Here is a 27,650-nt window from a genome sequence, read left to right as displayed (position 1 = left end):
ATCCACCCGTCTCAGCCTCCCAAAGTGCTGGGATTACAGGCTTGAGCCACCGCGCCCGGCCTAATTTTTTTTTAAATTTTTTTCACTTTAAGTTCCTGGATACAAATGCAGAACGTGCAGTGTTGTTACATAGGTACACGTGTGCCGTGGTGTTTTGCTGCACCTATCAACCTGTCATCTAGGTTTTAAGTCCCACATGCATTAGCTATTTGTCCTGATGCTCTCCCTCCCCTAGCCATTGCCCCCTAACAGGCCCTGGTGTGTGTTGTTCCCCTCCCTGTGTCCATGTGTTCTCATTGTTCAACTCCCACTTAGGAGTGAGAACATGTGGTGTTTGCTTTTCTGTTCCTGTGTTAGTTTGCTGAGGATAATGGCTTCCAGCTTCATCCATGTCCCTGCAAAGGACGTGATCTCATTCCTTTTTACGGCTGCCTAGTATTTCATGGTGTATATGTACCACATTTTCTTTTCCAGTCTATCACTGATGGGCATTTAGGTTGGTTCCATGTCTTTGCTATTGTGAATAGTGCTGCAATAAACATAAGTGTGCATGTATCTTTATAATAGAATGATTTATATTCCTTTGGGTATATACCCAGTAATGGGATATGTGAGTCAAATGGTATTTCTGGGTCAAATGGTATTTCTGGTTCCAGATCCTTGATGTATCACCACACTGTCTTTCACAATGGATGAACTAATTCACATTTCCTCTAACAGTGTAACAGCGTTCCTATTTCTCCACATCCTCTCCAGCATCTGTTGTTTCTTGATTTTTTAATAATCACCTTCTGACTGGCATGAGATGGTATCTCATTGTGGTTTTGATTTGCATTTCTCTAATGATCAGTGATGTTGAGCTTTTCCTCATGTTTGTTGGCTGCATAAATATCTTCTTTTGAGAAGTATCTGTTCATCTCCTTTGCCCACTTTTTAATGGGGCTTTTTTCTTTTTTTCTTGGAAATTTGTTTAAGTTCCTTGTAAATTCTGGATATCAGACCTTTGTCGCATGGTAGATTGCAAAATTTTCTCCCATTCTGTAGATTGCCTTTTCACTCTGATGATAGTTTCTTTTGCTGTGCGGAAGCTCTTTAGTTTAATTAGATCCCATTTGTCAATTTTAGCTTTTGTTGCAATTGCTTTTGGTGATTTCATCATAAAATCTTTGCCCATGCCTATGTTCTGAATGATATTGCCTACGTTTTCTTCTAGGGTTTTTTTTTTTTATAGTTTTGGGTTTTTAAATTTAAGTCTTTAATCCATCTTGAGTTAATTTTTGTATAAGGCGTAAGAAAGGGGTCCAGTTTCAGTTTTCTGCATATAGTTAGCCAGTTTTCCCAGCACCATTTATTAAATAGGGATAATGATAATAATAAAATTAAATATTTTAAAAATCCAAGTTTAATTTTTTATATACTTACTCATCAACATTTTGTACTGATAAAAATCACTGGAAAAATTGATTAAAACATTCCCAGCTACTAGATGTTAATGAAAAAGTAATATAGCAGATTCAAGCATAGTTTTAAAGACAAACAATATGATATGCGTCTAACAGTTGGTTAGAGCTCAGCACTAATGAGGCCAAGGTCAGGGGTTAATCCCCTCATGGCTAGTTAGTTTTGTTCTATTTCATAGCCAAAGGCAGCATCCATGACTTCAGATAGCTGACTTGGATATGCATGTTATTGATCATTAGGGAGTCTGGGCTGAAGGATAGAGGGCACCAACAGAAAACCATTGCCCAATATGGGAAGAACAACTGAAGGGTAGAACTACCCTGCTCCATTTGTCCATGAAGATTTTCTTTTGCTCTAATCAGTATTAGGTCACCAGGTATAATTCTCCACTTTCAGCTTGGGATAACTTATCAGACAATAGTAAGAGCATTAAAATAGAAAACTGAGCTCTCCTTCTGGCTTGGTTTCTAAATAGAACTTGATTAAGTCATTACCCAATCCAGAACCCAGTTTTTACCTCTAAAAACTAACAGAGTTAGACCAGATGTTTTTTAAGGTCCTTTGCTGCACTAAAATGGCTCTATAAATACATTTAAGATTTTTTTTGGAGTGGAGGGTTGTCCAACATTAAACTCTATTACCTTCCTTTTGGTACTGCAGAAGGCAAAACTTTAAGAGGACCTCAATGAACCCCACTGTATTAATCAGGGTTCTCTAGAGAAACAGAACTAATAAGGTGTGCATGGTGTGTGTGTGTATGTGTGTGTGTGTGTGTGTGGAGAGAGAGAGAGAGAGAGAAAGCAACATCTAGACTGGTGTTTCACTAAATATCTGGGTACTGTGGCCTAGCCATGTTGACACATAAAATAAACTAACCATAACATCTGCCTTTTGGTATTTATGTCCTTGTGTAATCTTCATCCTTGCATGTTACTTGATTCCAGTAGAGAAGGGCAAAGGTGACAGGAAATCACTTCTGTGATTAGCATACAAAAGACTTGCTAGCAGACTGCCTCTGTTGCTTTCTTGTTTTGCACACTATGATGAAGCCAGATTCCACTCCACGTGGAAGAGACACACATGATAAGGAACTAGGAAAGGCATTCAGTCTATAGCCAACAATGAAGTAAGGCCTCCAGCCCAACAGCCTTCAGGAAATTGAATGCTGCCAACAATCACTGAGTAAAATTAAAGGAGAATCCTTTCCCTAGCTGAACCATCAGATGAAACCTTAGAACTTTGGGCCAACAATTGATTACAATCCTGTGAGTGACCATGGAATAGAGAACTCATCTAAGTCAGGCCCATATTCTTAACCCACAGAAACTCTGAGATAATAAATGTGTATTTTTTAAGCCATTAAATTTGGGAGTAATTTGTTGCACAACAATAAATAACTGATACAGGACCTAAATTAATGTGACAAGATATTGATCATGGTTATTTGCAGATAAACAAATGAATGCTAGTTAATTTAAGCAGAAAGGAATATACTACAGGTTATAGAAAGCCCAGAATTATTGGGAACTGAAAGCACATACTCTAAGCTTGCAGGAATTATGCCGAGAAGGCACACTATAAACTAGCCACCAAAGATTGCTGCTGCTTCTGTCACAGTCAGGAAGTGGCCAAATCCAGAAGCTACTACCACAATGGCTGGTTTGTGACCTTAAAAATAGATGCACACACCTTGCTGTTTCCCTATGTTAGTCAGGTTTTGTATCAGTGTCTCAAGTTAGCATCTGTGATATATGTGACCTAAACAACATACCTTATTCTAGTAGCAAGAGAAGTTAGAAAATGTGTTTCTTTCCTTCTTTCCTTTCCTTTTTTCCTTCTTTCCTTCCTTCCTTCCTTCTTTCCTTCCTTCCTTCTTTCCTTCCTTCCTTCTTTCCTTCCTTCCTTCCTTCCTTCCTTCCTTCTTCCTTTTTTCTTCCTACTTCTCTTTTCTCTTCTCTTCCTCTTCTTATTCCTTCTTCTACACATTGATTTTCAGATCAATGAAAGACAGATGTCCACTTCAGGAAGAAAGCATATATTCAAAATATCTAGAGAGTAACATAAGTAACTGTGATTAAATTCTGATTTATAAGTATCAAGCCTAACTTCTATAAGAATCCCCAGAAGGGATTCCTAAAAATAATGCAATACAGTAATTAGAAGCACAAAATTTGGGGGAGGAAGTGAAACAAACATTATAAAAATCCCATCTTGGGTGGGGCACAGTGGCTCTCACCTGTAATCCCAGCACCTTGGGAGGCGGAAGTGGGCAGATCACAAAGTCAGGAGTTTGAGACCAGTCTGGCCAATATGGTAAAACCCCGTCTCTATTAAAAATACAAAAAATTAGCCAGGTGTGGTAGTGGGCACCTGTAATCCCAGCTACTCGGGAGGCTGAGGCAGGAGAATGGCGTGAACCTGGGAAGCAGAGCTTGAAGTGAGCCGAGATCCTGCCACTGCACTCCAGCCTGGGTGACAGAACAAGACTCTGTTTCCAAGAAAAAAAAATCCCATCTTGGACAAGTTCCTTAAACTCTTTACGCCCTTGTTTCTTCTCCTATAAAATGAGAAAACTATTTGTTACTTAATTATCAGGTGAGAATAAAAAGTGACAACGTATTTTATACTATTAGCTAGAAGACTCAGACAAAGTAAATGATCAATAATCGGTGTTAACTCTAAGTACATAACTGTGGTTCGTAGTTTAATGGTACAAGTCCCGTGAAGAACGTGAGATTTAAGGTCAGCTTAAAAAGGAAGAACTAGAGGTAAAAATGACGAAAGAGAGGTGTTTAAGATGTTATCACTGCACAGTGTCCCAGAACCTTTCAAAAAAGGTCTTAAAAAACCACTTAGAGTCTAGTGTCTTATAAATGGGTAAATGGACACATTGAAATGTGACATGTCATCTTAGAATAGGTGAGTAATGGAGAAGTCAAAGTAGGTGACTCCCAAGTTGGTATTCTAACCACTTAAGTGCATTTCTTACTTGACTTAAACTATTAAAATTGAGAGTTTTTTGTTCTGTCTTATATTATCATCAGCATTGACATAGCTATTAATAATATAGACACTAAAGGAAGAAAATGAGATTAACAATGGCATCCATCAGCTAGGTCTTCATCAAACTATGAACAAGAGGAGTCAATGTCAAAACAGTGCATGTAATCCTTTTCTTGACTTTGAGATTGTATAATGACTCATAACAAGCCAATATGTAAAACATAGATTACGTTGACTAGAAAGGCTGCACTTTTCCTTCATTTTTATTGTTTCCTGTTATATCTATGATTACATACAGCTGTTCTTCTGCCACCAATTCATACATGAACACCTTTTGGTAGTTTTAATTGGTTTCCTCCCGTAAATAGAGACTTATGTTAAAATAAAATGAAATCAATAGATTAAGGTTAATTGTGCTCTGTTCTTTTTTTTATTTCCTAGGCTTACGGGAGAACTACTAATTGAATCTGATGAAAGCCATGGTTATCTCTTTAATCATTTAAAAAAAAAAAAGCTGTAAAGCAAAAAAGCCCATTCCTACTTTAATTTTCTCTTAAAAGCATTTGTCATCACTACTGACATTGGACTGAACTACTATAGATCAGGAACCATGGATTGTTTCTACAGAAAGGGATTTTAAAATTCTTGTTCATCAGCCTTCATTTTATACATGGATACCTGATTGAGCTCTGAGAGGGTTCCTGGGTCTTGCCCAGTTTAGTAGCAGCCCTGGGAGAGCAAGCCAGGTTCTGGAACAAGCCAGGTTCTGGGGTACCAGTTCAGTGCTTTTCCATTGCAAAGATGGAATTTGACATTTTCACCCATCGGATTTCCTATCACATTTTTGTGCAAGTTTGTTTGTCTTGCTCTTGTTTCATTCGTGGCTATGAAGATTAAAGAAGATAATAAGTGGCAGGAAACATGGCACTTAGTAAACATTAGCTGTTCTTTCCTTTTCTAAAACCTTGTGTAAATATAATTTTATAAATCACATTTAAGGACACTTAAGAGAGCTCTGTTTTAAGACATCTGGAAGGGAATCTTTTTGAAAAGGAGGAATCTTTTATAATGCAAATAGCCATCCCCTAGGTAACCTGTTTTGCCATCCTGGATATTTATAGTGCTCTGAGAAGAGTTTGTTGCTTTAGGATTGATATAAAGCTCTCTTCGCACACTAGTAGACACATGGCAAAGTTCGTGCAATTTACCAGCTCTCCTCCTGATGGATTATGGCCGCTGTGCATTCTCCAGGCACTATAAGCTACAGGACCTGCCCTGCGATGAGAGGCTGTGTTTCTCTTAGAGAAACCAGAATTCATTAGCTGTATGAGGTTGTTACTTGAAGACAGGAGCTGAACAGGCTGGCAAGAAAGCCTTACTTTTGCCATCAGAAAGAGCTGTTACTTTTCCTTCTTCATTTTATTCTCACAGGAGGATAAAATCTGTTTTCCCTGAGAACCATAACATTATTACAGTAATATGCCTGGGTGGCGGGGGGGGGGAGCCTCTAATGCACAAACTGCCACCTAAATTCATTGGTTCCTGAAGTGCCCCTCTTTTAATTAAATGTGCTGTCATAAATTGCTGGGCATTCTCTGATGATGATGATGGCAGCTACAAAATGATTAATACCTTTAAAACACATCAGTGTGCTGTCTACACACTTGTCTTCAAATAGTACTAACTTATTAGTATTAGTGCTTGAAGAAGGGTGTTCTTTCTGAGGTGTTTATTTAGTAGTGACATATGGTATTACATTTCTCTGCATTTTTGTAGCTAATCTCCCTTCTGGCCAATAGTGCTTCTTTGTGAAATTTCTGACCTAGATGATAGGTAGATTTTGTATCTATGCCGTCAAGCATAGAAGTAGTATCAGGTAGTAGTGAAGACACTGTAAAGGTAAACTGAGGCTGGAGCCAAACCGGGAATGAAGACACAAGGCAAATGGCAGTGAGAATAGCCTTTTATTAGGGCTTGTGGGCGAGGTTTCTCAGTCAAAGGCATGGGCCGAGGAAGTCGCGCTGAGGGAGGAGGGTAGGGGCTTCGTATAGCCTGAGAGGTAGGGAAGCTAGTTGTGCAAACAGGGCCTGAGGGGTCTTGAAACTACTAGGGCAGGAGCTGAGTAAGGGTCATGAGGAAGGGGTCTTTGGAAACTGTCAGCCGAAACTGCTATTTACAAACTTGTGGAATGCAGGTGAGCTGCAGGTCATGGAGGAGTGTGACTGCCCAGCTGGAACCTCTGATGTATGTAAGTCTGAGGGTGTGTTCAAAGAGGGAGGGAAGTCTCGAAACAAAGGGCCTGCTGGAATAAAAGGCCTGCTATGCCGAGTGGCGCCGCCATGTCGGGTCCGGGTCCCTGCCTAACAGACACCACGCACGAAACCCTAGTTTTATCACTTACTAGTTGTGTGAGCTTAGGCAAGAATATTGACTGCTCTGTGTCTCTGTTTACCTATCTATAAATTGAGGTTAATTGTAATAGTATCAATCCTACAGATTGTTGTGAGGATTAAATTAATTACTACACATAAAGCATTTAGAACTATGCTTGATACTGTATGTATTCCACTGTTATTATTCTGCAAATAATATTCTGCAAAAAAAAAAATCAAGAAATCACAAAAGGGATAGGATTTTATCCTTGTTGTTCTTAGTAACTTGCTTTTTAACTGACGGGGCTCTGATATTTACCAACATTCCCCTTTGCCATAGTGATCTCATTCATAACTTGGGAGACTTCTCCTTCATTGGATTTTTTCCATACATTTGCAATCAGGTATGGAGGAAGGCAGTAGGACTTCTTCGCATTTGTGATCATTTGTTACTGGTCACATAAATCTTCTTGTTTTGAGAATGCAGTTGATAGTTCAATATGTATTTTTTCATCTTTCTGATTGCCTTAGACACACTGAAAAGTTAGTCTATTAACTTTGAAGTTTCATAATCATCCTCTTTGCCATATGTCTATTGGAATTTTAAAAATGAACTGTCATGTCTTCTTTGAACGTCTGTAGGAACTTTGTTCAAACATAGGAAGCCAAGAAATGTCCAGAGACATACTTATTCAGTTTGCGTGCGGCATTCTTGGAATCACTGTATTTTAATATTAATATAGCCATTTTAGTTATGCAAGTGAACAATCTTCATTTTTGCAAGAGAATGAATTAAGCAAACTAGAAATTAAATTAGTTTATTTTAATAGGAATTTACATGTTATACATATTTACATATGTGTTTGTACCCATGTTCAATTCACTTCAAAATCAGAATTCTATGTAACTATTAATAAACAATTTATCTAATGAGAAGTATCATCTATATGTATCTCCAATGTGTTTGACATCATGTAAGGATTTTACATAAGTTAACTCATTTAATCTTTAAAGCTAAAAAAATGGAATTTAATAGGATTCTGAGATCAACAGTCATTGGTGATAGATAATTGAGAGAAAGACTACTTGCAATTGTTTTTTGCCTCTAAAACAATGAGGGGCACATGAAATGCTACCTTAAAATATGACACATTGGCATACTGAATGTATTAGACCATGTTCACACTGCTATAAAGAAATACCCAGAACTGGGCAATCTGTAGAGAGGAAAGAGATTTAATGGACTCTTAGACAAACCGCTGTGAGGGAGGCCTCAGGAAACTTATAATCATGACAGAAGGGGAAGCAGGCAGAAAGTACCTTCTTCACATGGTGGCAGGAGACAGAAATGCATGTGTAAGAGGAACTGTTAACCACTTATGAAACCATCACATCTCGTGAGAACTCACTCAGCATCACGAGAACAGCATAGTGAAAACCACCCCCGTGACCCAATTCCCTCCCTCTAAGTTCCTTCCTCAACACCTGGGGATTACAATTCAAGATTAGATTTGGGTGGGGACACAAAGCCTAACCCTATCACTGAGTATCTTAAAGTCAAGGAAATGAAGAAAACAGCAGAAGCAGGAAGATATCTCTGACCTTCTCTTGCCCCTTCTCTCCTAAAGTGGACCATAGAAACTGAAATTTCTATTGCCCCTTTCTCCCCTGAAACAGGCCATAGAATTATAATTCCCCCTCTCTCCTTCTACCCTGAATCAGGCCATAAAATCTAAGATCACGCCTGTGATTTACCCTCCCCTTCTCCTCCTCTGAAGGCTCTCTCATGACAGGTATTCTGCCCTATACTCAGAGAAAAGGGATGTCCCACAGAGAGACCAAGAAGAAGCTGAACAAACAGGCCTCGCTAAATTCCCTCCAGTTTATTACCATCAGATCATACCTTTTGTCCTCCCATCATATTTCTGCATGGCAATTCAAAAAAAATACACTTTTCTCTGAGTTTTAGAGTCTTCATTTCTGAAGGTTCATGCCAGATAAAACTCTTATTAAATAAGTGTATATTATCTTCTCCTGCTAATCTCTCTTTTGTTATAGGAATATCAGCCATGAACTTTGTGATAGGTGAGGAAAGAAATCTTTTCTCCCCTACCACAGTGTCTGGTACATAGTAGATGTTCAATAAGTGTTTGTTGAATAAAATGTGAATGTAGAAATGAATGACTTCTACGATTCCAAAAAAAAAATGTATTAGAAATTTTTTAAATCCACCAGTATTTAATTAAGGTAAAGCACAATATGCTTGATCCTAAATGAGTCCATTTATCATTTTGAGCCTCAAGTTTTTCATTTTCAAATCAAAGTTTGCATCCGCTCTACAGTCTTAAAAATTCACCATGGGATTTGCATCATCAATTACTGCCAATCAGTTTTCTCTGGTGCAGAATCACCTTTCACATTTCCGTTAGCCAGGCAATAACTCCTGACATATTCACATTTTTCCTTTTGACTTTGTAATTTGAAAGTGAGGTTTAACAACCAATAAAGCAAGAAACAGGCACATATTAGGCTCAATCCCAAAGGATAGTCATCTGTAACCTCTGCATGAGAATAGAAATATATTTGATATCTACAATTTATCTGTTCTTTTAAGGTACATCTTCTCTTTCTATTTTTTAAAACTTTGACCTAATTTTATACATGAAAGTGCTTTGCTCTTAGAGCCTTCCCTCATTTACCTTAAAAATAACACAGCTTGGAAATGTTTCTTAGTTTCTATTGGTTCATTTGTAATAATTTTTTTACATTTCACTTTTTAATTTCAAACAATTGCTAGGGAGAAAAATAAAATTAAGCCACACATTCCCTAGTGAATGAAAGGTAAGACAAATGATTACTGCCTAACTTAGGGGTACTGAAGTGAAGGCTAACAGGAGTAAGTTTTACCCGGTATTCATGGCAAATTAATAGACTAGACATTTATTTCACTGAAATAACTCTCTGAAGTGGTATCTTCCTTTTGGAATTCAGAGTAGAATACACACCACACACACACACACACACACACACACACACACACACACAGCTGTGGTTCTAAAAATAAAACTGCATGTAGTCTTTCTTTGACTTGCCCCTCTAGGAATAAAGTACCCAGGGTGTGAACTCCCATGTACGTGACAGTCTGCTTATGTAAGCAGCAGTCAGAATTGAAAGCCATTTACATTTTCCACAGCTGCTTTGAGTCTGGTATAAGCAGTACTAAAAATTGCTTAACCAGTTCAATAGTAATCTACAACTAGGCAACACCGAGGGAATAGACCTATTATTCTAATTAAGTAGATGTTGGCCTGTTTAAGTAATCCCTGTTCCTCACATAATCACACTCCAGACCCACATTTAATGTGCTTGACTCTCCCTACCTTGTAGGAAGCAGGTTGCCTAAGGAGAACTACACTAACTCTTTCATCTTAATAGAGATTAAAAAGAAGTTTCAGCTCAATTTTTTGCCCAAAATATTCATTACAAGAAAGTCTTTTAACAAAATTTCCCAAACCTAAACTGATTCATCATGAGGAAAAATTGGATGACCCCCATTCCAGTAAAACCAGAACAAAGTGGATAGTCCCTAGAGAATATTGTGACAACATGCATAGCAAAAGTAACCAATCTCGATTTGTGGTCTTAGGAAATTCTTTTAATCTCAGTCCAGATGTCTCCAAACTTCAAACCAGAAGCAAATTATGTTCCTCTCACCACAATCAGCTGTTACAAGTGTTTAAGCTTTGTGTGGGTCCCGTAGCTAATTGTATTAACAAAAGCTTCACCCAGGTGATACAGGAGACTGTGTTTGCATAATACTTCTTCTTTCTAGATTCAAACTCTCTTGCTCAATTGCATATATGTTTTGTGAGTCATCTGGAATTAACCTCTTTGATAGCAAAGGCAGAGGAATGCTGATATAAGTTGATTCCAAAATACTGTGACTTGAATAATTAAAAATTAAAAGGTATCGAATGTTTCCCATATTCCTTATTGCAAATCTTGTCTATTCTCACAAAAGGTACACTCTGTTTTGAAGAGGGCAACATTCATAACCCCAAGAGATTTATCTAAACCCATATGACAAACTAATGAGACTCAGGATGATGGATTTTGACTATTAGGACATATTTGGTCCCGATTGCATAGACTGTGGAGCATGGAGCTTGCTTGTTCTTTCCTAGTAAGTTCCAAATATATATAACAGAAAAGCACTACTACAAAGATGGGTGGCTGTCCTCTTTCCTCACGATTGTCACAAAGCTTGTTAAATGTGTGTGGCTACTGATTCGGGGCAAGGAACACCATTATCTTCTAATCTGACGTTTGGAGAGATCTGGCCCAAGACCTAAACAATTTCAGAAAAAGACCTTGAATAGAGATTGTGTACTTCTAGGGCAGAGGATGACAAAGCATAGAGAATGGAAGAAGTGTTCCACCTGACCATTAACTCCTCAAAAGCCTGTTGATATCCTAACTCACATTAGGGCGTTATTCAGGACTCCCACATCCTTACCTACAACCCCCATCTGCCACCTCTTCCCTACAAGCAATGTCCTGTGGGTTATGCACAAGTATTTCAAACTTGGTAATGTGTGCTCCTCAAGTTCAGGGACTGACTGTTTCAGCACGTGGGATTTTAGTAACGCTCTGCTCAACCGCTAGGAAAATAAGATATCCAAATTGTCCTCTGCAGTTAAAAATCTTGATAGAAACAAAATAAAGATTAGATAAATGGCCCCTTCAATCACTATCTTGGGGAAAGGTTATCTTAGATTTCACTGTGCTCAGGCTGGTACTGTTAACACTGGAATAATCAAATCAAACTTCCTTTTTTCGGTTTACATTCACCATTCCTCTTAGCCTTAGCATTTGTGTTTTTTCCTCTCAGAAGTGGAATATTGGTTGCAATTTTCTTTAGTATGTAAATTCCTGCCATGCCAAACAAATGAGCCTCTCCAGAACACAATTGGTTACCTTTCATGTAGATATTCAGTAAATGTTTTTTAAATGGAGGAGTAGATGAATAAAAAAGAGAGAATCTGAAGGGCTTTTAAAGGTGCCTAGGGCAGTTTAAACTCTTTCAAGGATGGTGAAAAATGTGATAAATTCTTTCCCCAAAGTGTAAGGGATTTTACACAACTGTCACTGGGTCTGAAGAAAAAGGTCAGATGAATCACAGATATATTTCAACACCCGCAGGGTATTGTGATAAGCTACTTTCCATCTTTCTCAAATGAAGGCACTCTATGATATAACTAACACACCGTGGTACGTATCTGTCTCCTTGGTTTTGGTGGATTGATGGAGGGACAGAAGGTTTAGATAATGAGGATTTAATTGGGTGTTTTAATTTAAAAGACCTGTTGTTGTTTTTTTAAACTGGCAAGGGCTTTTTTAAACTGGCAATAGCTTAAAATAAGGTATAAGCCCTAGTTAATAAAGGAAACATCCTATCTTTCTCAAAGTTACAAAGACAAAAGGAAAAAAAAGTTAAAATTTGAGCCAAACTTCTGTGACACATTACTAAAATACAACGGGGAACATATCAGTCTTTTTACTAGGGAAGAGGCAAAATGAACTGCATTTGGATTATAGTAGAAAATGAATGAATTCTCTTTCGGATCTCTTGGTACAGTTTTGTCTTATATTTTTTATTTTATTTTATTTTATTTTATTTTATTTTATTTTATTTTACAGGGGGTTTCTAATTTGGAGAATGCAAAACCAAAAAAGAGAAAGTAAGTCAAATTTACTTTGTAAACTTCATGTTCCCTTAGTTCTGTAATGTTGAATGTGAATTTTTAGTGGACTTCGTGCCAAAGTACTTTTTTTTTTTTTGCAGCTGTCAAGTACAAATCTAGATGTGGATTGGTTTGCTACCATTTCTCTGTTTATGCTGATGCATGGGAAAGCTATGTTGTGACATTCCAGTAGACAGGGATGTGGAAATTAAATTTTCAGAAGAAACATGTGTCTAAACCAGGCCTAGATTAAAGTGGGAGCATACATAAAAACATTTCTATCAGTGACCTATAAATCTTTCGAAGTATTTTTCTAATCCACATAAAAATGTGTTTGCAAAGAGTCTCAGGTTATTTAGGTCAGTCTGGCTTTACATTCAGCACATCCAGCTGCCAGAGGACATGACATACACATGTTGCATAAGGTAATGGGATTTTAATTGATAAGTAGGAAATACACAGGGGCAGGAAGCCGGTTTATGGGGAACCTTTCAGATTGCTTGCCGAGGATGCAGAAGAATGGCTTCCTTGCACCCTGAATTGGTCTGAAGCCAAATTGTGAATTATGTGACGTTCTCTCTGGGTGTCCCTTTTCTCAAAAGCTCTTACTCTATTCCCACCCGGGCACTCTGTGCTTTTTCATATTCTTTCCTTTTTTGTCCGGCCCCCCACCCCCCTCCCCACCCCCACCCCCACTCCCCACCCCCACCCCGGCTCAAAAGCTTTCTCCCAGTTAAAAATATAAAACACATCCATAGTAAGTAGGTAATTGGATGATTAACAGCTTAAGGACCTGTCAGGGTAGCATAGTTGTATTTTAGTTACAATTAACTATTTAAACTACAACACTGGCATTTTAAGCATGAGGTGGAGTAAAGAAGGGATTTCGGGAGGACCTTTCTCAGTCTTATTGCCACGTATGTGAGGCTGTTTATTCTGACCATGAATAAGAAATTCACTAATTCCAAGGCACGTACTTAAACAAAATAGTAGCTGTTGGCTTGTGATTGATGCTTCCACAGAATATAGGCTACCAAAATTGGATGACAGGAGGATTGAATTAAAGGGAAAGTGTCTGATGCTGACCAATTTACAATTTTTCTAACATAAACCAGATCAGTGAAGGTGCGCCTCAGATTCCAAGCAATTAAAATAAAATTGAAGTCTCCATTGAGTTCCTTAGTTTTGTTTTGTTTTGTTTTGTTTTGTTTTTTGCCTACCACTCTCCTGATGGAAATGATGTCTCATGTTGTTATACACCTACCTCACTTTACAGTATTATAAACAGATTTATTTGTTTGGAATTCTTGCTACATGCCAAGAGATGTCCTAAGCATGTTGCATTAAAAAGTTAAAAACAAACAAAAGATTAAGAAAAAGGAAACCTTATATATGCATGTTTTTGCTTACAATTTTGAGCTTAAAAAGGGTAACCTTCGTTTTAGTTTAATGACTGTCAAGAATATGTATCTGTGTTGCCGAAGTGAGTACATGACTATCAAGTATTTGAATAGTGGAAAACTCTTAAGCTGTAACAGTGAGTGATGAGGTGTGTGTATGTTTACCCTCACCCATGAACTGATTAGCACGGTCCAGTCAGCATAATCCTATCCTCTGTTTCTGTTTCAAAACATTATGGAAATTTTCAATCATACATAGATGAAGAGTTAATGATAAACTCATATCACCAAACTTAAACAAGGATCAACCTATAGTCAATTTCATTTCTACCCATTCTACTCCCCCAACTGCATCCCCACTGTTTTTGTATTAATAAAGCAGGTGCCAGACACATAATTTCATGCTTCAGTGTATATTATTAAAAAATAAGAATTATTTTTTGAAAAGCATACTCACAATACCATTACTGCACTAGAACAAAACAAGACAAATGACATTATATTGCCAAATATATAGTCAATATTGAACTATTTCTGACAGACTCGAATGCTTTTTCAGAGTTGGTTTGTTTAAATCAGGATCCAAAAAGCTCAGCTGGATTCAGTTCATGTCTCTTCATTTGTGTCTTTTCATTTATTTGTTGAAGAAACTGGAGTCTGTGTCCTGAAGAATTTCCCAGATTTTTGAATTTTGCTGATTGAATCTTTGTGTTTTTTTAAGCATGTTTGTCTCTACTCTATGTTTCCTGTAAACTTTTAGTTAAATCTCAAAGTGTGGTAAGATTCAAATATATATAAAGTATGAAAAGGTCCAAATATATATATATTTATATGTATATTTAAAAGTTGGTCTTGAGTGACTGCATACTTTCTCTTTTGTTGTGTTGTAAGCTATATGTCTAGTCTTGCTGTTATTTACCTACCTCACTTTACAATATTATAAATAGCTTATTTGTTTGGAATTGTTTGCTATGTGCCAAGAGATGTCCTAACCGTTTTGCATTAAAAAATTAAAAGGAAAAAAAATTAAGAAAAAGGAAATTTTATCTATGCATGTTTTTGCTCACAATTTTGAACTTAAAAAAAGGGTAACCTTGGTTTTAATTTAATGACAATGAAGAATATCAATAGTCGAAAACACTTAAGCTATAACAATGTCAGTTATGAGATATGTGTGTTTTCACCCACACACATGAATTGATTAGCACGATCATATTTTTATGACAGTGATATTGCTCAGTGGTTCAGATGGTATCAGGTGGATCCATTCGGCATGAAGTTGCCGATCAGCCTTTCAATTAGGCTTTATCAGTAATTGGTGATTATTTTCCAGATCTGTTATTTTATTAGAGATTGCATAATGGTTATATTCAATTTACATCATTCTTTCTGTATTTACTAACATAATTATTTGGAAAAACACTTTCCCCCCAGTAAGTATTTGGTTATCCTGAGATATTTTCATGTAAAATGACTTACCATTTTGTTCAGGTTTTATGAATATCGCTTTCTCTATACAGCACAGAAATTTATAGACCCAAATTATACTTGTATTTACTGTAATTTGCCACCTAGGGTTAGGAAGATTCAAGATCATAGGTAGATCTTAGTTAGAGGTAGAATTCATTCCTGCTCCCAAAGTGTTGCACACATTCTAATTTCTGTTTGATTAAGATGTTATTTATTAAATCTAGACTTAAATATTGTTTCTTTTATTCTTCCAGGTTATTCCGGAGATTTATGTCTGAAAATAAAATATTTGGTTAGTGATTCCCAAAGTTACAAGTGTAAATGATGTATTCTGTCTCCCCAAAAGTTCTTTTCTCCTGCTCCTGCCATAAAGCAACAAAACTGATTAATGAAAGTCAAATTGAGTTGTCTTTGAGTTATATAGAAGAACATTTTTTAAAAGTGGCTTCATTCTAACTTTAAATGGCTATGACAAAGAACTCATTGATTTGTTTGCAATAATTTCCTGTTATATTTAAACCGAATAATCCTCTTTGGTAGTTCATTGGCTGATCATCTTCCGGCTCTCCATGTGTAGCTTGGCTGCTGCATGGCCAAGGTGACTTGTTAGAGATCTTTTTAGATCTGTGAATCTAGGAGACAATAAAAAATTAGCAGAAAGTGGTTTTATTATAAAAGTCTCTTCTACAACATTTCACACACCAAATCTTCTCTTTAGTTTTTGTGATAGCATTCATAGTAATAACACATGCGATCCGTTTGGTTTGTATTTTAATTCTAAAGTAAACATCGATTTCTATTCATTACTTTTAGAAAGTTAATAGATTATCTCTCTTGTTACTTTACAGCAAATAGGGAGTCAGTAATTATAAAACATTCACAATGGTGAAACATCTGGGTCATCCAGTCAATAATTTTATTTATTTATTTATTTTTAAGACGGAGTCTTGCTCTGTTGCCAGGCTGGAGTGCAGTGGTGCGATCTGGGCTCACTGCCACCTCTGCCTCGCGGGTTCAAGCAATTCTCCTGCCTCAGCTCCCAGAGTAGCTGGGACTACAGGTGCGTGTCACCACGCCCAGCTAGTTTTTGTATTCTTAGTAGAGATGGAGTTTCACCATGTTTGCCAGGATGGTCTCCATCTCTTGACCTCGTGATCCGCCCGCCTCGGCCTCCCAAAGTGCTGGGATTACAGGCGTGAGCCACCACACTGGGCCTCAATAATTTCTTTTAATGTAGTGTGCCAAACTTGTGGGTGCCCTTTTCCCTTTCCTTCTCCCCAGCAGAGGAGTCGGGTGCTAATACCCATTTCCTTCTTTTTAAAAAACCAATTTTCTGGTAGGATCTGAAAAGCTCATTGTGACTAAGGTGATACCCCACAATGGGTACAACTTTGAAGGATATCTGCGTTTTAATCAGGTTTCAATTCTCCCAGCAGTAACATCTACAGGTGCTGGATCCTATCAGGGTCCTGCAGTCACTCGCTGTTAAATATGTTGAATATCAGCCCTGATTTGAAGAGCGCATAGTCTTAAATAAAAGGAAGTAAGGCAAAATTTTCTTTTTCATCTAGATCCATTCTCAGTCTATTCAGCATGTACATACAATACAACCAATATTTCTATCCTAACACAATTCTTGATGATCAACTGCCTTTTCTATAATCAAAACATGTGAGTAAATAGTGACTTTAGAAACAACACAGCATGCTGAGTTTGTCTTCACGCTACGCATTGGTGGCATTATTTAACATTTGTTTTATCAATGTAGGATAGAACATGTAGAATGATTTATCTGTAGTAAGTAATTTAGAAGGGACTCCAATTTTCCATTTGGTGCAATTCATTTCTTCACATGTCCAGGCCCTGCTTTAGATGTTGGGAGGACAAACTTGAGCAAATCATTGACCTTCCATTCAAGGATCTTAGAGTTTCTTGAAACCATCACAGCTCAGTGTTCTTTCTACACAATTAATTTGTTAGAAATGATGGGGAATCTTGAGGGTAAGGATACTTTAACCTTTTAAGGATGCATAAAAACAATTGATTATGACCCTGTCTCTACAAAAAAAAAATATATATATATATATGTATATATATATGCCTATCATGGTGGCACATGCCTGTAGTTTCAGCTACTTGGGAAATTGAGGCAGGAGGATAGCTATGGCCCAGGAATTTGAGGCCGCAATGAGCTATGATCACACCACTGTACTCCAACCTGGGCAACAGAGTAAGACCGTAAGACCCTGTCTCAAAAAAGTAATAATAATAATAATAATTGGTTATGAATTCAAGAAAACTACTACAAAGAATAATGCAATCATACACTGTCAAGAGACATTAGAGTAACAGCATTCTATCATATATGGTGAGGTGCCTATGTAGTTCATGGGAATAAGTGGGCAGCCCACAGGATACCTGCAGTTGTCCATGAGGGACTACAACTCCCTAGAACTAGAGCTCTCTTAAGATATCACTTACCAAGTTACAACTCCCATGCTGAACTTGTTTTGATTTCAAATGTCTTATACTTACTGGACAAATGTTACTGTGAATTCTAACTAATTCTCTGCTTCGCTTTAGAAGGAAATACTGTGAATGACAAAATCTGGCAGGAACACAGCAAGCATAAGAATGATTCCCACATCAGAAGGCCCTGTCAGCTAAAAGGTAATTGCTAAATTTAGTTCAGCTGACTTTGCATTTTCCCAAAGTAGTTTAAAGGGCAGGTAAGAAAAATTTACATCTTTCACCATGAAAATAAGCGGAATATTCTGGTCTACTTAAAAAGGAAAACCAAATAAGATAGAATAGAATATGCATTATTATAAACTATTAATATATACATGTATACATATACATATGTGTATAAACATCACATAGACACATGTACAGAAAGGAAGTGGGATCTAGTTAAGTTGCCTGCTGAAGCAAATAAGCAATTGAAAAGAAAACTGAAAGTTTTAATGTACAAAAGAATTTGAAAATATATTAAAAATTAGGCTGGGCGCGGTGGCTCAAGCCTGCAATCCCAGCACTTTGGGAGGCCGAGATGGGCGGATCACGAGGTCAGGAGATCGAGACCATCCTGGCGAACACAATGAAACACCATCTCTACTAAAAAATACAAAAAACTAGCCGGGCGAGGTAGCGGGCGCCTGTAGTCCCAGCTACTCGGGAGGCTGAGGCAGGGGAATGGCGTGAACCCGGGAGGCAGAGCTTGCAGAGAGCTGAGATCCGGCCACTGCACTCCAGCCTGGGCGACAGAGAGAGACTCCGTCTCAAAAAAATAAATAAATAAAAAATAAAATAAAAATTAGAGCACAAATAAACTCTAAAGATAACATCGATATGTTAATAGTTATGTTTAGGTCTTCTTAAAAAATGTAAGAGAAATAACCTTGATTATGAATATATAATTAGGTCTTTTTAGAACTTAAAAATTTCCGGGAGAGTAAATTAGCAGTCAGGTGTAGAATAACATATTAATAGTAAGTGATTTCATAATTAAAATTACTTAACTTTGGGAAGACAATAATAAAACAGAAAGTCTTAAGAGTTTACAAAGATGAAAAACAGTATCAAAAGTTGATCTGCTTGGTATTCACCCCCAAGGGTTATCGGAATGACAAAAACAATTGATTATATTAGCTGTTGATGATTCAAGAGTCTAGAAATTTCACCTGGGAGTGAAGAATGGATTGGGAACCTTAGGAGTCTGCCTAGTGCTCTATTCTATGGTTGCAAGACAAAGTCCTTTTTACTCTCCTGTGTCCTCTCTTTATGCGGAAGGAAGGAGTCTTTCCTGGGGCTGCAAGCTGTGTTGCCTGGGATTGGGAAAGGGGTGATGAAAGCATTCCTTTGGCCATCCCTACCGATGTCTTACTGGATCATGGCACCTCAGTTCCACTGGCTTTGAGCCTAGCACAGCACCAGGACTTGCCCAGGAATTTCAGGTCCTGTGGTCTGGACTGCCTTTCAAGTTTACTTAGGACCCTAAAGTGCTTCAGCCCACTCTGGAGGGGCTAGTCAGAATTTGGGGGCGAGTCTATATGCTCCCCCTGTAGTAGGTAACTGAATTTTGCCCTGTGTTGCTTTCCACTGTGAGAGACAGCACTGAGGTCAATGCAAAGTCCCACAATAACTTGGCTCTCCCTTCCCCATGCACAAAGATTCTCTCTCAGCACCATGAGGATGCCACCAGGGATAGAGGAGGGCAGTGGAGTCAGCAATCCCAAACTGCCTTTCCTACTTTCTTAGTACCTCTTTCAAAGAGATGATGTTAGAAACAGGTATTGTGATCACTCACCCGATTTTTACTTACTTACGGAGGTGCTTTCTTGTGTGAAGAGCTCTTCAAGTTGGTATTCCTGTGAGACGGATGATTACTGAGGGTTCTGTTCAGCCACCTTGCTCCACCTCCCTCTCTATCATGTTTGGATTGGACTGTCTTTACCACACGGATGCCAGCTATAAGCATCCACACCTTCAGTCAGTTAATCAAACTCTCGTCTATCAGTTTCTCTAATCATCCACCATTCCGTTTATCTATTAATCCTTCTAGAAGCACCTGTTTTATTTTAGATTATTGTATATTGATCTATGGATAAAGAAGGTATAACGGTGTTAAAGAGTATTGTAGATATAAATTTTTCCATAAATTTCTTCAAGTATTCTATTTCCTAAAACTACCTTTCTCTTATGTACGTTTTTTGTTTTGTGTTGTTAGTTTGGGAATAAAAGGCAGGGAATCCTATTATAGCTACACTGAAAAAGCAGCAAAGAATCCTGGCCTTAGATGAGTTACTTCTGGTTGCTTTGTCAGCGAAGGAAGAAAGAAAGCCTTTACAGAATTTTTCCCAGCTTTGATATTTCTCAGGGTCTTGAGTGACCGTGTGTGTTCAGCGAGTGTGTGTGCATGTGTGTGTGTCCAAGAACCTCAGCAGACATTTCAGTAGCAGCAGTTGAGTCACTGGACATTTCCTAGAGATTAATGCCATACTAGGAAGAGTTGATGGCCAGTGACCAAGGCTGTCTGTAACATTATAAATTGAAGGGAGAAATTCAAGGCCACAAGTTGTAGGCTCTAATTTTATGGGTATAGTGGTTTCATTTGGAAGGTTCAGAGTATTTCTAAGTAATTAGTGACCTACGTATCAACCTAAAATATTTCTTTCTCATTTTAAACACTCCTTTTTAGCTGTTAATTGCATAATTACTTAGGGTTAGTTTACTGTGCCTGAGGATAGACAGTCTGTGGAGTTCAGTGAGATGAAGATGGGAAAGTGCATCATTGTTGTCATCCACAGCCCACATGATTTTACTAGATACTAATGATGAAATTGTAAAGATAGCTTCAATAAACTAGAAGAAAATATATAGGGAAATAAACTGTAGGAGTGACATTAAGTCCTAAGCAATTGTATAAAATTCAAGGCCAAAAAAGGGGCAATTTTCCTCAATTTCAATTTCAAAATGATATTTTGACATTAACACATTATATTAATAGCATTTCAGCCCTAAAGAATATTGGGACCTGATGAAAAGATTCCACAGGCTATATTTAGCTAAGATTTGTGTCCGGTATATTAATCCATAGCTCAACAACATGACTGTACTATATAGGTTAAGGCCAAATTTGTCAGAATAAGTTGAGTTCCAGATGCATAATATTTTTAATTTATCTAGTCCATTTCCTTCTTCTAAGGAGATTTTTATCTAAGCCTACATCTGTTCTATTAAAAGAGACTACATCTGTAAAATAATGTAGAATAAATTGAGTGCTTAGGACTTTACAACTAAAAAATTGGCATAGCTTAGGTGTGAGGAGAAATTAATCTATAATTCAGGTTAATTGTTAAATTTTTGGCATTATAAATAGGAAGAATATTTGTAATATTTATTTTAGTAAGTTAAAGTCCATTTAAAAATATTTAAATTTATTCGACTTTACTAAAAAGAATTGAGAAGAACAAACTTTTGAATCTGTGAATTGGAGTTTACCTAAGATTAAGTTATGATTTAATTAAAGATAATTTCAAGAATAGGATTTTCATATTTTATACCAGAAAGTACAAAGAATAAAAATAAATCAACTTTTAAAAAATAATAACAAGGAAACAAAACTTACTTGGAGATTCAGAAATTTTTCAATCAATCAGTGTAACTGTGACAGACTATTCTACAAGAAAAAGTGGGGAAAAATGGTATATATTACTAAGGGAAGTGAGGGACCAGACAAAGTCAGAAAACAATGTTAGTAATAAGAGAAACATTAACTTCACCTATACTGCTGCAAACTTACTTTAAAAATAAATCTTCTTTACATGTGGCTTTGATGAGATTAATTATAAAAGGAGGAACCCAGAGGGAAAGAAGAGGTGTTCTTAAGGATTTCTACTCTAGTCCACCATTTCAATTACCATTGGTTTGAAATCTAATTTCTCTCCTGACTTCTGGTCAATATCATTATTTGTCCAGCCTCTTCAATGTAAGCTTATAAATATTTTGGCTTAATTTTTCAAGACCTTATTAATTATTTTTCTTCATTGGCCTGAGGCCAAGTAGCTTAATTTTAAGATGGCAAAAGATGGTATAAATTCACAAATATATTCACCGTTCTGGTTAATTTTCAGGAAACACACATTTAATTTTAGAAAAACGTGTTTCTCAAGGGCAGGTAATTTAACTTTGGCCAAACTGGACTACATGAGGAACACCAGAGGGAAATCCTACTTCACACCTCTAAATGCTTGCTTACAAGGTGGGAATAAAGTCCCTGAGGAAAGGGTACCCACTGCATGGTTTGATGCCTCATATATCCAAGGAAGGCTTTCTGAATTCAATGATGAGACCACTTAGACGTCTAGTGTTTTATTCAAATGAATCTTCAGATCCTTTAATTCTTTAGAGGAGTTCTTACTGAGATTAGAGTTGCCTGTTTGAAAAGTAATATAGTCAGAAGTATCTATGTTAGAAAACCTAAAAACTGATTAAAAACAAAAACTTTTTTTTACATCCCTTTTATTCCTTTTACTGCCTCTGTATTTGAAGGGCAGTTGTAATCTCAATTTTTATGCTGGATGGCATATTTTTATGCACATTGATGTTGGTAATCTACGATGTAGTTCTTGAATGTTCTGATAATCTATTGCAGCAAACAAACCATTCCAATAGTTAGTAGTATAACAGAACATCTTATTAGGCTCATACATTTGCAGGTCAGTAATTCAGTTGGGGAACTGGTCCCCAATGTGATGTCAGAGGCTTCATTTGGGAAGACTTGAATGACTGGGGAGGACTTAAACATCTGGTAGCTGGAGTCATATAGAGGCTCCTTCACTTACATGTCTGACAACTAGTCTAGGTTAGGCGCGGCTTAGCTGGGCAGCCAACTAAAGAACCTATATGTGGCCTTTTCATGTCCCTCCAGCTTCTCCCAGCCTCAGGGTTGGGTTTCAAGTGTGTGCAACATGCAAGGGAGCTTCACACATCACAGGAAGAAGTGTCTAGGAATGAAGATCCCAACAGCCCAAGGTAGAAGCTGCACCGTTTCTTGTTTTGTAATTTTGTTTGTTTGTTTTTTGCTTTTTGAGGCAAGACCTGACTCTGTTGCCCAAGCTGATCTTAAACTCCTGGCCTCAAGCAATCCTCTGCCTCAGCCTCCCAAGCAGCTGGGATGTAGGTACTCCACTGCCCCCGGCTTATGCAAGGCTTCTTTAACCTTACCTTGGAAATCACAAAATATTACTTCCACTGCACTCTACTGTGACAAGTGAGTCACTAAGATCACCCCAGAGTCAACAGGAGAAGAATTAGACTCAATTTCTTGATGGAATGGGAAGGCATGGTTGTGGCCAACTGTGGAAAATACAGCCCACATATTGTATAATTCAACTCCTGCCTTTGTTGCTACTTAGGACCAAATAGATTCTGTCTTTATAAAGCACTTTTTGGAGGGTAATATTTGGGAATCATAAATAAATAAAAACGTATAAGACCAGAAACCAAAGGTTTAAGTTTGCCTAATTTAGTCCCAACCCTTAAAGGTCCCCCATTTTCTACAGCAGGGCCTGTGAAATGGTACCTCTATAGCTGAATTTATTCAGAAGAAAAGCTTGGTGGGGCCATATGATGTTTTAAAAATCAGGACATTTTACATGAAAATCCATACGTTTGTATACCCTTGAAAAACACGAGGGAAAGTACCAGTCCAGGACCCAAAGTCTCGGGTGACTTCAACTGAGAGAGCTCAGAGCCATGGCTACCCTGTAGCTGGGGAGTTGGATCTTAAGCTCACTGTAGGATCCCCATTGCCTTCTTGATCGAATTAACTTCATTTAGTTATGTATTTGATTCCTGTAGATATTTATATTTACAACATTGTTCTAATGGTTTATGCCCAAATTCTTCCACCTGGTACTCAGGTCCCATTACAGTTGGGCCTCAGTCACCTATCCAGCCCTACCTCCTCTTACTCTGTATCCAGAATCGCCCTCTGGCCTGACCAGCCTCAATCTCTACACTTAATTAAACATGTTCCATTTATGCTGCATAATAGGCCGGGGTTCATGGCATCACTGCTAAATTTACACCTTTTCCTTTCCTTCCACTTTTTCAAACTGTATCCATTCTTCAAGCTTCCATTCTGGCCCTGTCTCTTCCACAAGTTCTCGGAGTCGTAGTGATCTCTCTCCATCGTATTGTGTATGAATCACTCATTTTTCTGCCTTGTGTTGTTATGTAAGTGCATTGCACATATTCGTATCTTATTTTCTAAGCTTGATTCCAGACTCTAGAACACAGGAGGCCACTTTACTGTTCTTTTTCTATACCCAGAAGAATGGCTATAGAAAGAGTAACTCAAAATTCCTGTAAAAAGGTGACTAAAAGAGACAACACGGGAAGGAATAAAAGAAGGGAGGCAATATTTCTTTTTCTCAATACAGAAACTAAAAACCAAGCTGCAAAAACTCAGCTTCTAGCAGCCTAACCCTGTGACATAAATTCTTGATTCAAAGAACCAGATCACAAAATCAGCTGATTTTAAAATTTAGGTACTTTCTGGAATCCTGTTGTATGGTTAGTCTCGTTTTAAATACTAAGTTATTGGTGCAAGTAACTTTGAGACTGAGCTGTGAATTTAACATATCTTTTAACTATAGCTATGATGGAGATCTGGAGAAAAATCTGTACCTGTTTTTCACTGTGCATGGAAGATAGGACTTGCCTGTCCTCGCTTCCACTGCAGAATATGAGAATGAGGAATAGTAGAAAACTGAAGCAATGGTTGCAAGTAAATAGGAGTGAAAGTGAAAGGAAACGTCACTGGCCTGGTGATGAGGTGATGTTGGGTCGCACTTTCCTCATCTGTAAAATAAGAGGCTTGGATTAAGTGACCCATAAAGTCTTGTCCTCTTTTAACATACCATGTATTTCAGACTTAAATAAATGAAGCTCCCATTTACAGGAGCTAAAAGGGAAGTGCTGCTACATTTGAAAAGGTTTCATTTAGCTGCAAGCAAATGGATGCTACATTGCAAAGCTTTTACTAAAGCATGCATAGAACAATTTCAGCATAAATAATTCATGTTGAGAAGACCTAAGCTAATGAAGCTCAAAATGCCAGGGGTGGAAGGCTTAGTTTAATAGAAACAGGTGAGGTGATAACTGCATGGAGTCATAGCATTTTGAAGTTAGAAGTGGCTTTTGTAGCTAGTCTACAATCCTATTATTACCAAGAAAGGGAATCACAGTGAATTTCCATCACTTCCTCAGGGACACAGATGGTCAGCAGCATACCTATTTTGTTAAATTTCTATTTTATTTTGATCTTTTTCTTGTAGGGAAAAAAAAAGCATATATTTAAGAAAAAAATATTTTTGACCTATCCAATGTAATGTCTTACAGACTAAATAAAAACATGAGTGTTACATTGCACCTAAACTTCCTAAATCATGTAATTTCTGATATTCTGTATGTAACAGTTATCTCTTTTCTTAGATCTAAATGAAGATGATTTTCTAAGTAACAACATACATACTCATCAAGGAAAAACTCTACAAGGAACTTCCTATCAGGTAATGTGAATAATCAGCATTTATGTGTTTTGTGAAAATCGTCTTGTTACTCAGCTCTGTAATATATTAGACATAGTGGACAATATATACACAGCCTTGTAGCTATTTTGTATTTAGTTATTATAGGGTTGTTTTGTAACTGATATGCTTATGTCCCTGTGAACTGAAATATAAATGAAAAAAATTCGATGATGACAATATAATAAACTACTTTGATTTTGCAAAACATCATATTGTACAGCCTTTTGATAAATAACTCTGGGAATATTAAATTAATATACTGGGATGTTCTCTGTCAAGACCTATGCTAAACACTTATATAAAAACATAAACTGTGAGTCCTGACCAATCCCTTTCAAAATTGCATTAATTAGCCCAGGAGCTTGGACAATTAAAACTGTCTGAATGTTTGGCCTCACTAACAATCGTAACGTAACATTAATCAATAGCCAAATACTTGCTCTTCGCCCTGTAAAAAGAGAGGATATATGAGTCAACAAGGCCAATTCAGGCATCGGACTGACTTTTGATATTTTTTCTGACAGCCATGAGGTTCTCTTTAATCATTCTGATAGTTTCATTAGAAATTTAGAACTGAACTTCTTTGGTGCAGTAGATAGAAGGTACATAGCATATGAATTGTAAAGTGCTGATTTGGTGAGTAAGGGGGGCTCACATTCCTAAATCCAGCCTGATTCCTGAGGCTATTGGAGACCCTCCAATAAATTGGATGGTAGGTTGTGATTTTGATCCACTACAGTTTCTGCTGGCTGCTCTGATGCTACCAGAGTGATAGGCCTATGCTACAAGACGTGGTAACACATTGCCCGAGTACTGTCTCCCAGTGGGTTCTCCCACAGTGCATGGATGAGAGCTCTGATATCAGACAGAGCTCACTCTGAATCTTGCTTTGACTGTTAGTAGCTATGTGGCATTGTGCAATTTACTTAGACTCTCTCTGCCTTGGTTTTTATCATCTGTAAAATACATCTATAAAAAATATCTCAGAACTTTCATGGGATTCAGTGAGACATGTCATTAAAACACTGTAGCTCTATGTCTGATAGTTAAGACATACTTTAAAAAATTCATTTGTTGTCATTGCTCCTCCTCTTTTCTCCCCTTCTCCCTCACCCTCCTTCTCCTCTTACTCTTTCAAGGACTTAATGAGACTTGCACAAGCACAGCTGGAAGATTATGTCTGAAACAAGCAGTCTCATTTTCCTAAATTCAGATGAGACCTCAGATATAATATCTAAGTGAAGCATTGTCTGATAGCCAGGAGAAAAATAACAGCTGGTTTACTGGAAAAGCTTCCTAGGCTGCCTTGTGCCAAGAGAAATCCTTCTGTAGGTTTTTAGTGGAAAAATAGACCCGTTTCTTGGAAAGAAGAAAGTAACATAGAAAGTTCTTTGAAGAAAATTGTTAAAGATAAATCTTTACCCTAAGAACAATTCTTCTGAAGGTTAAAATTGGCCAAGAAATGGTGCTTCCAAATGGTAACCATTCAATTGTGCCATGTAGTGTATCACTAAAAACCGAAGGAATTCATACCTAGTGGCAGACAAGCAGGAGCCATCTAATCTAAAAATCCTCATTTGGGAGGAGGCACTGGTCTTATCTAAATTTTATTCACAGTAGACATTCAATTGAATTTGACTAAGAAACACTTATCTATATGACAGTATAGTTTAACAAGGAGTATTATGCAAAATATTAATGTGTTAACTCCGTGTGACTGAGGAGAAGGAGATGCAATTTATCTGTTGAAAGATGGGGAAGACAGGGAACCACTGTCAAATGGAGAAGCTGGTGTGAGTAGCAAAGTGGCTTGTCAGTGGGCATAAGAGTGGACTATGGCATGAAATTTGGCCTTCCATCAGTGAACAAATGACTATCAGATAAGTGTTTTTCCAAGCCTACCTGGGAACTGTCTGTATCAGACTCAACGGGAGTATTACTTAAAAAGGCAGACTTTTGGTGCCATATTCCTGTTCACCTGGATCGTCATGACTGGAGCCTAGGAAGTGGTATTTTTATGTGACAATGTTCAGTACATAAACCATGAAACTCTTGAATTCAAGAGAGTTGGTGAGTGTCTTAGTCCATTTTGTGTTGCAA

The 27,650-nt window shown here is 37.4% G+C and overlaps 1 protein-coding gene across 1 annotated transcript in view; it reads left to right on the top strand.

Annotated features, from left to right (window-relative positions):
- Positions 1 to 9,875: 9,875 nt before the first annotated feature.
- The window catches only part of LOC101023944 (SAM domain-containing protein SAMSN-1), a 133,426-nt gene continuing 115,651 nt past the window's right edge, over positions 9,876 to 27,650 (top strand). Inside the window, exons 1-5 of the mRNA XM_031665670.1 lie at positions 9,876 to 12,107; positions 12,537 to 12,577; positions 15,705 to 15,742; positions 18,034 to 18,120; positions 25,453 to 25,529. Coding sequence (XP_031521530.1) covers positions 15,721 to 15,742; positions 18,034 to 18,120; positions 25,453 to 25,529 — 186 coding nt within the window. The 5' untranslated portion in view covers positions 9,876 to 12,107; positions 12,537 to 12,577; positions 15,705 to 15,720. The remainder of the gene's footprint in view (positions 12,108 to 12,536; positions 12,578 to 15,704; positions 15,743 to 18,033; positions 18,121 to 25,452; positions 25,530 to 27,650) is intronic.

This window comes from Papio anubis, chromosome 4 (assembly GCF_008728515.1).
Source record: "Papio anubis isolate 15944 chromosome 4, Panubis1.0, whole genome shotgun sequence".
Taxonomy (NCBI): Eukaryota; Metazoa; Chordata; class Mammalia; order Primates; family Cercopithecidae; genus Papio; species Papio anubis.
Note: the sequence above shows the minus strand (reverse complement) of the source record. Positions and strands in the feature narration are given on the sequence as shown.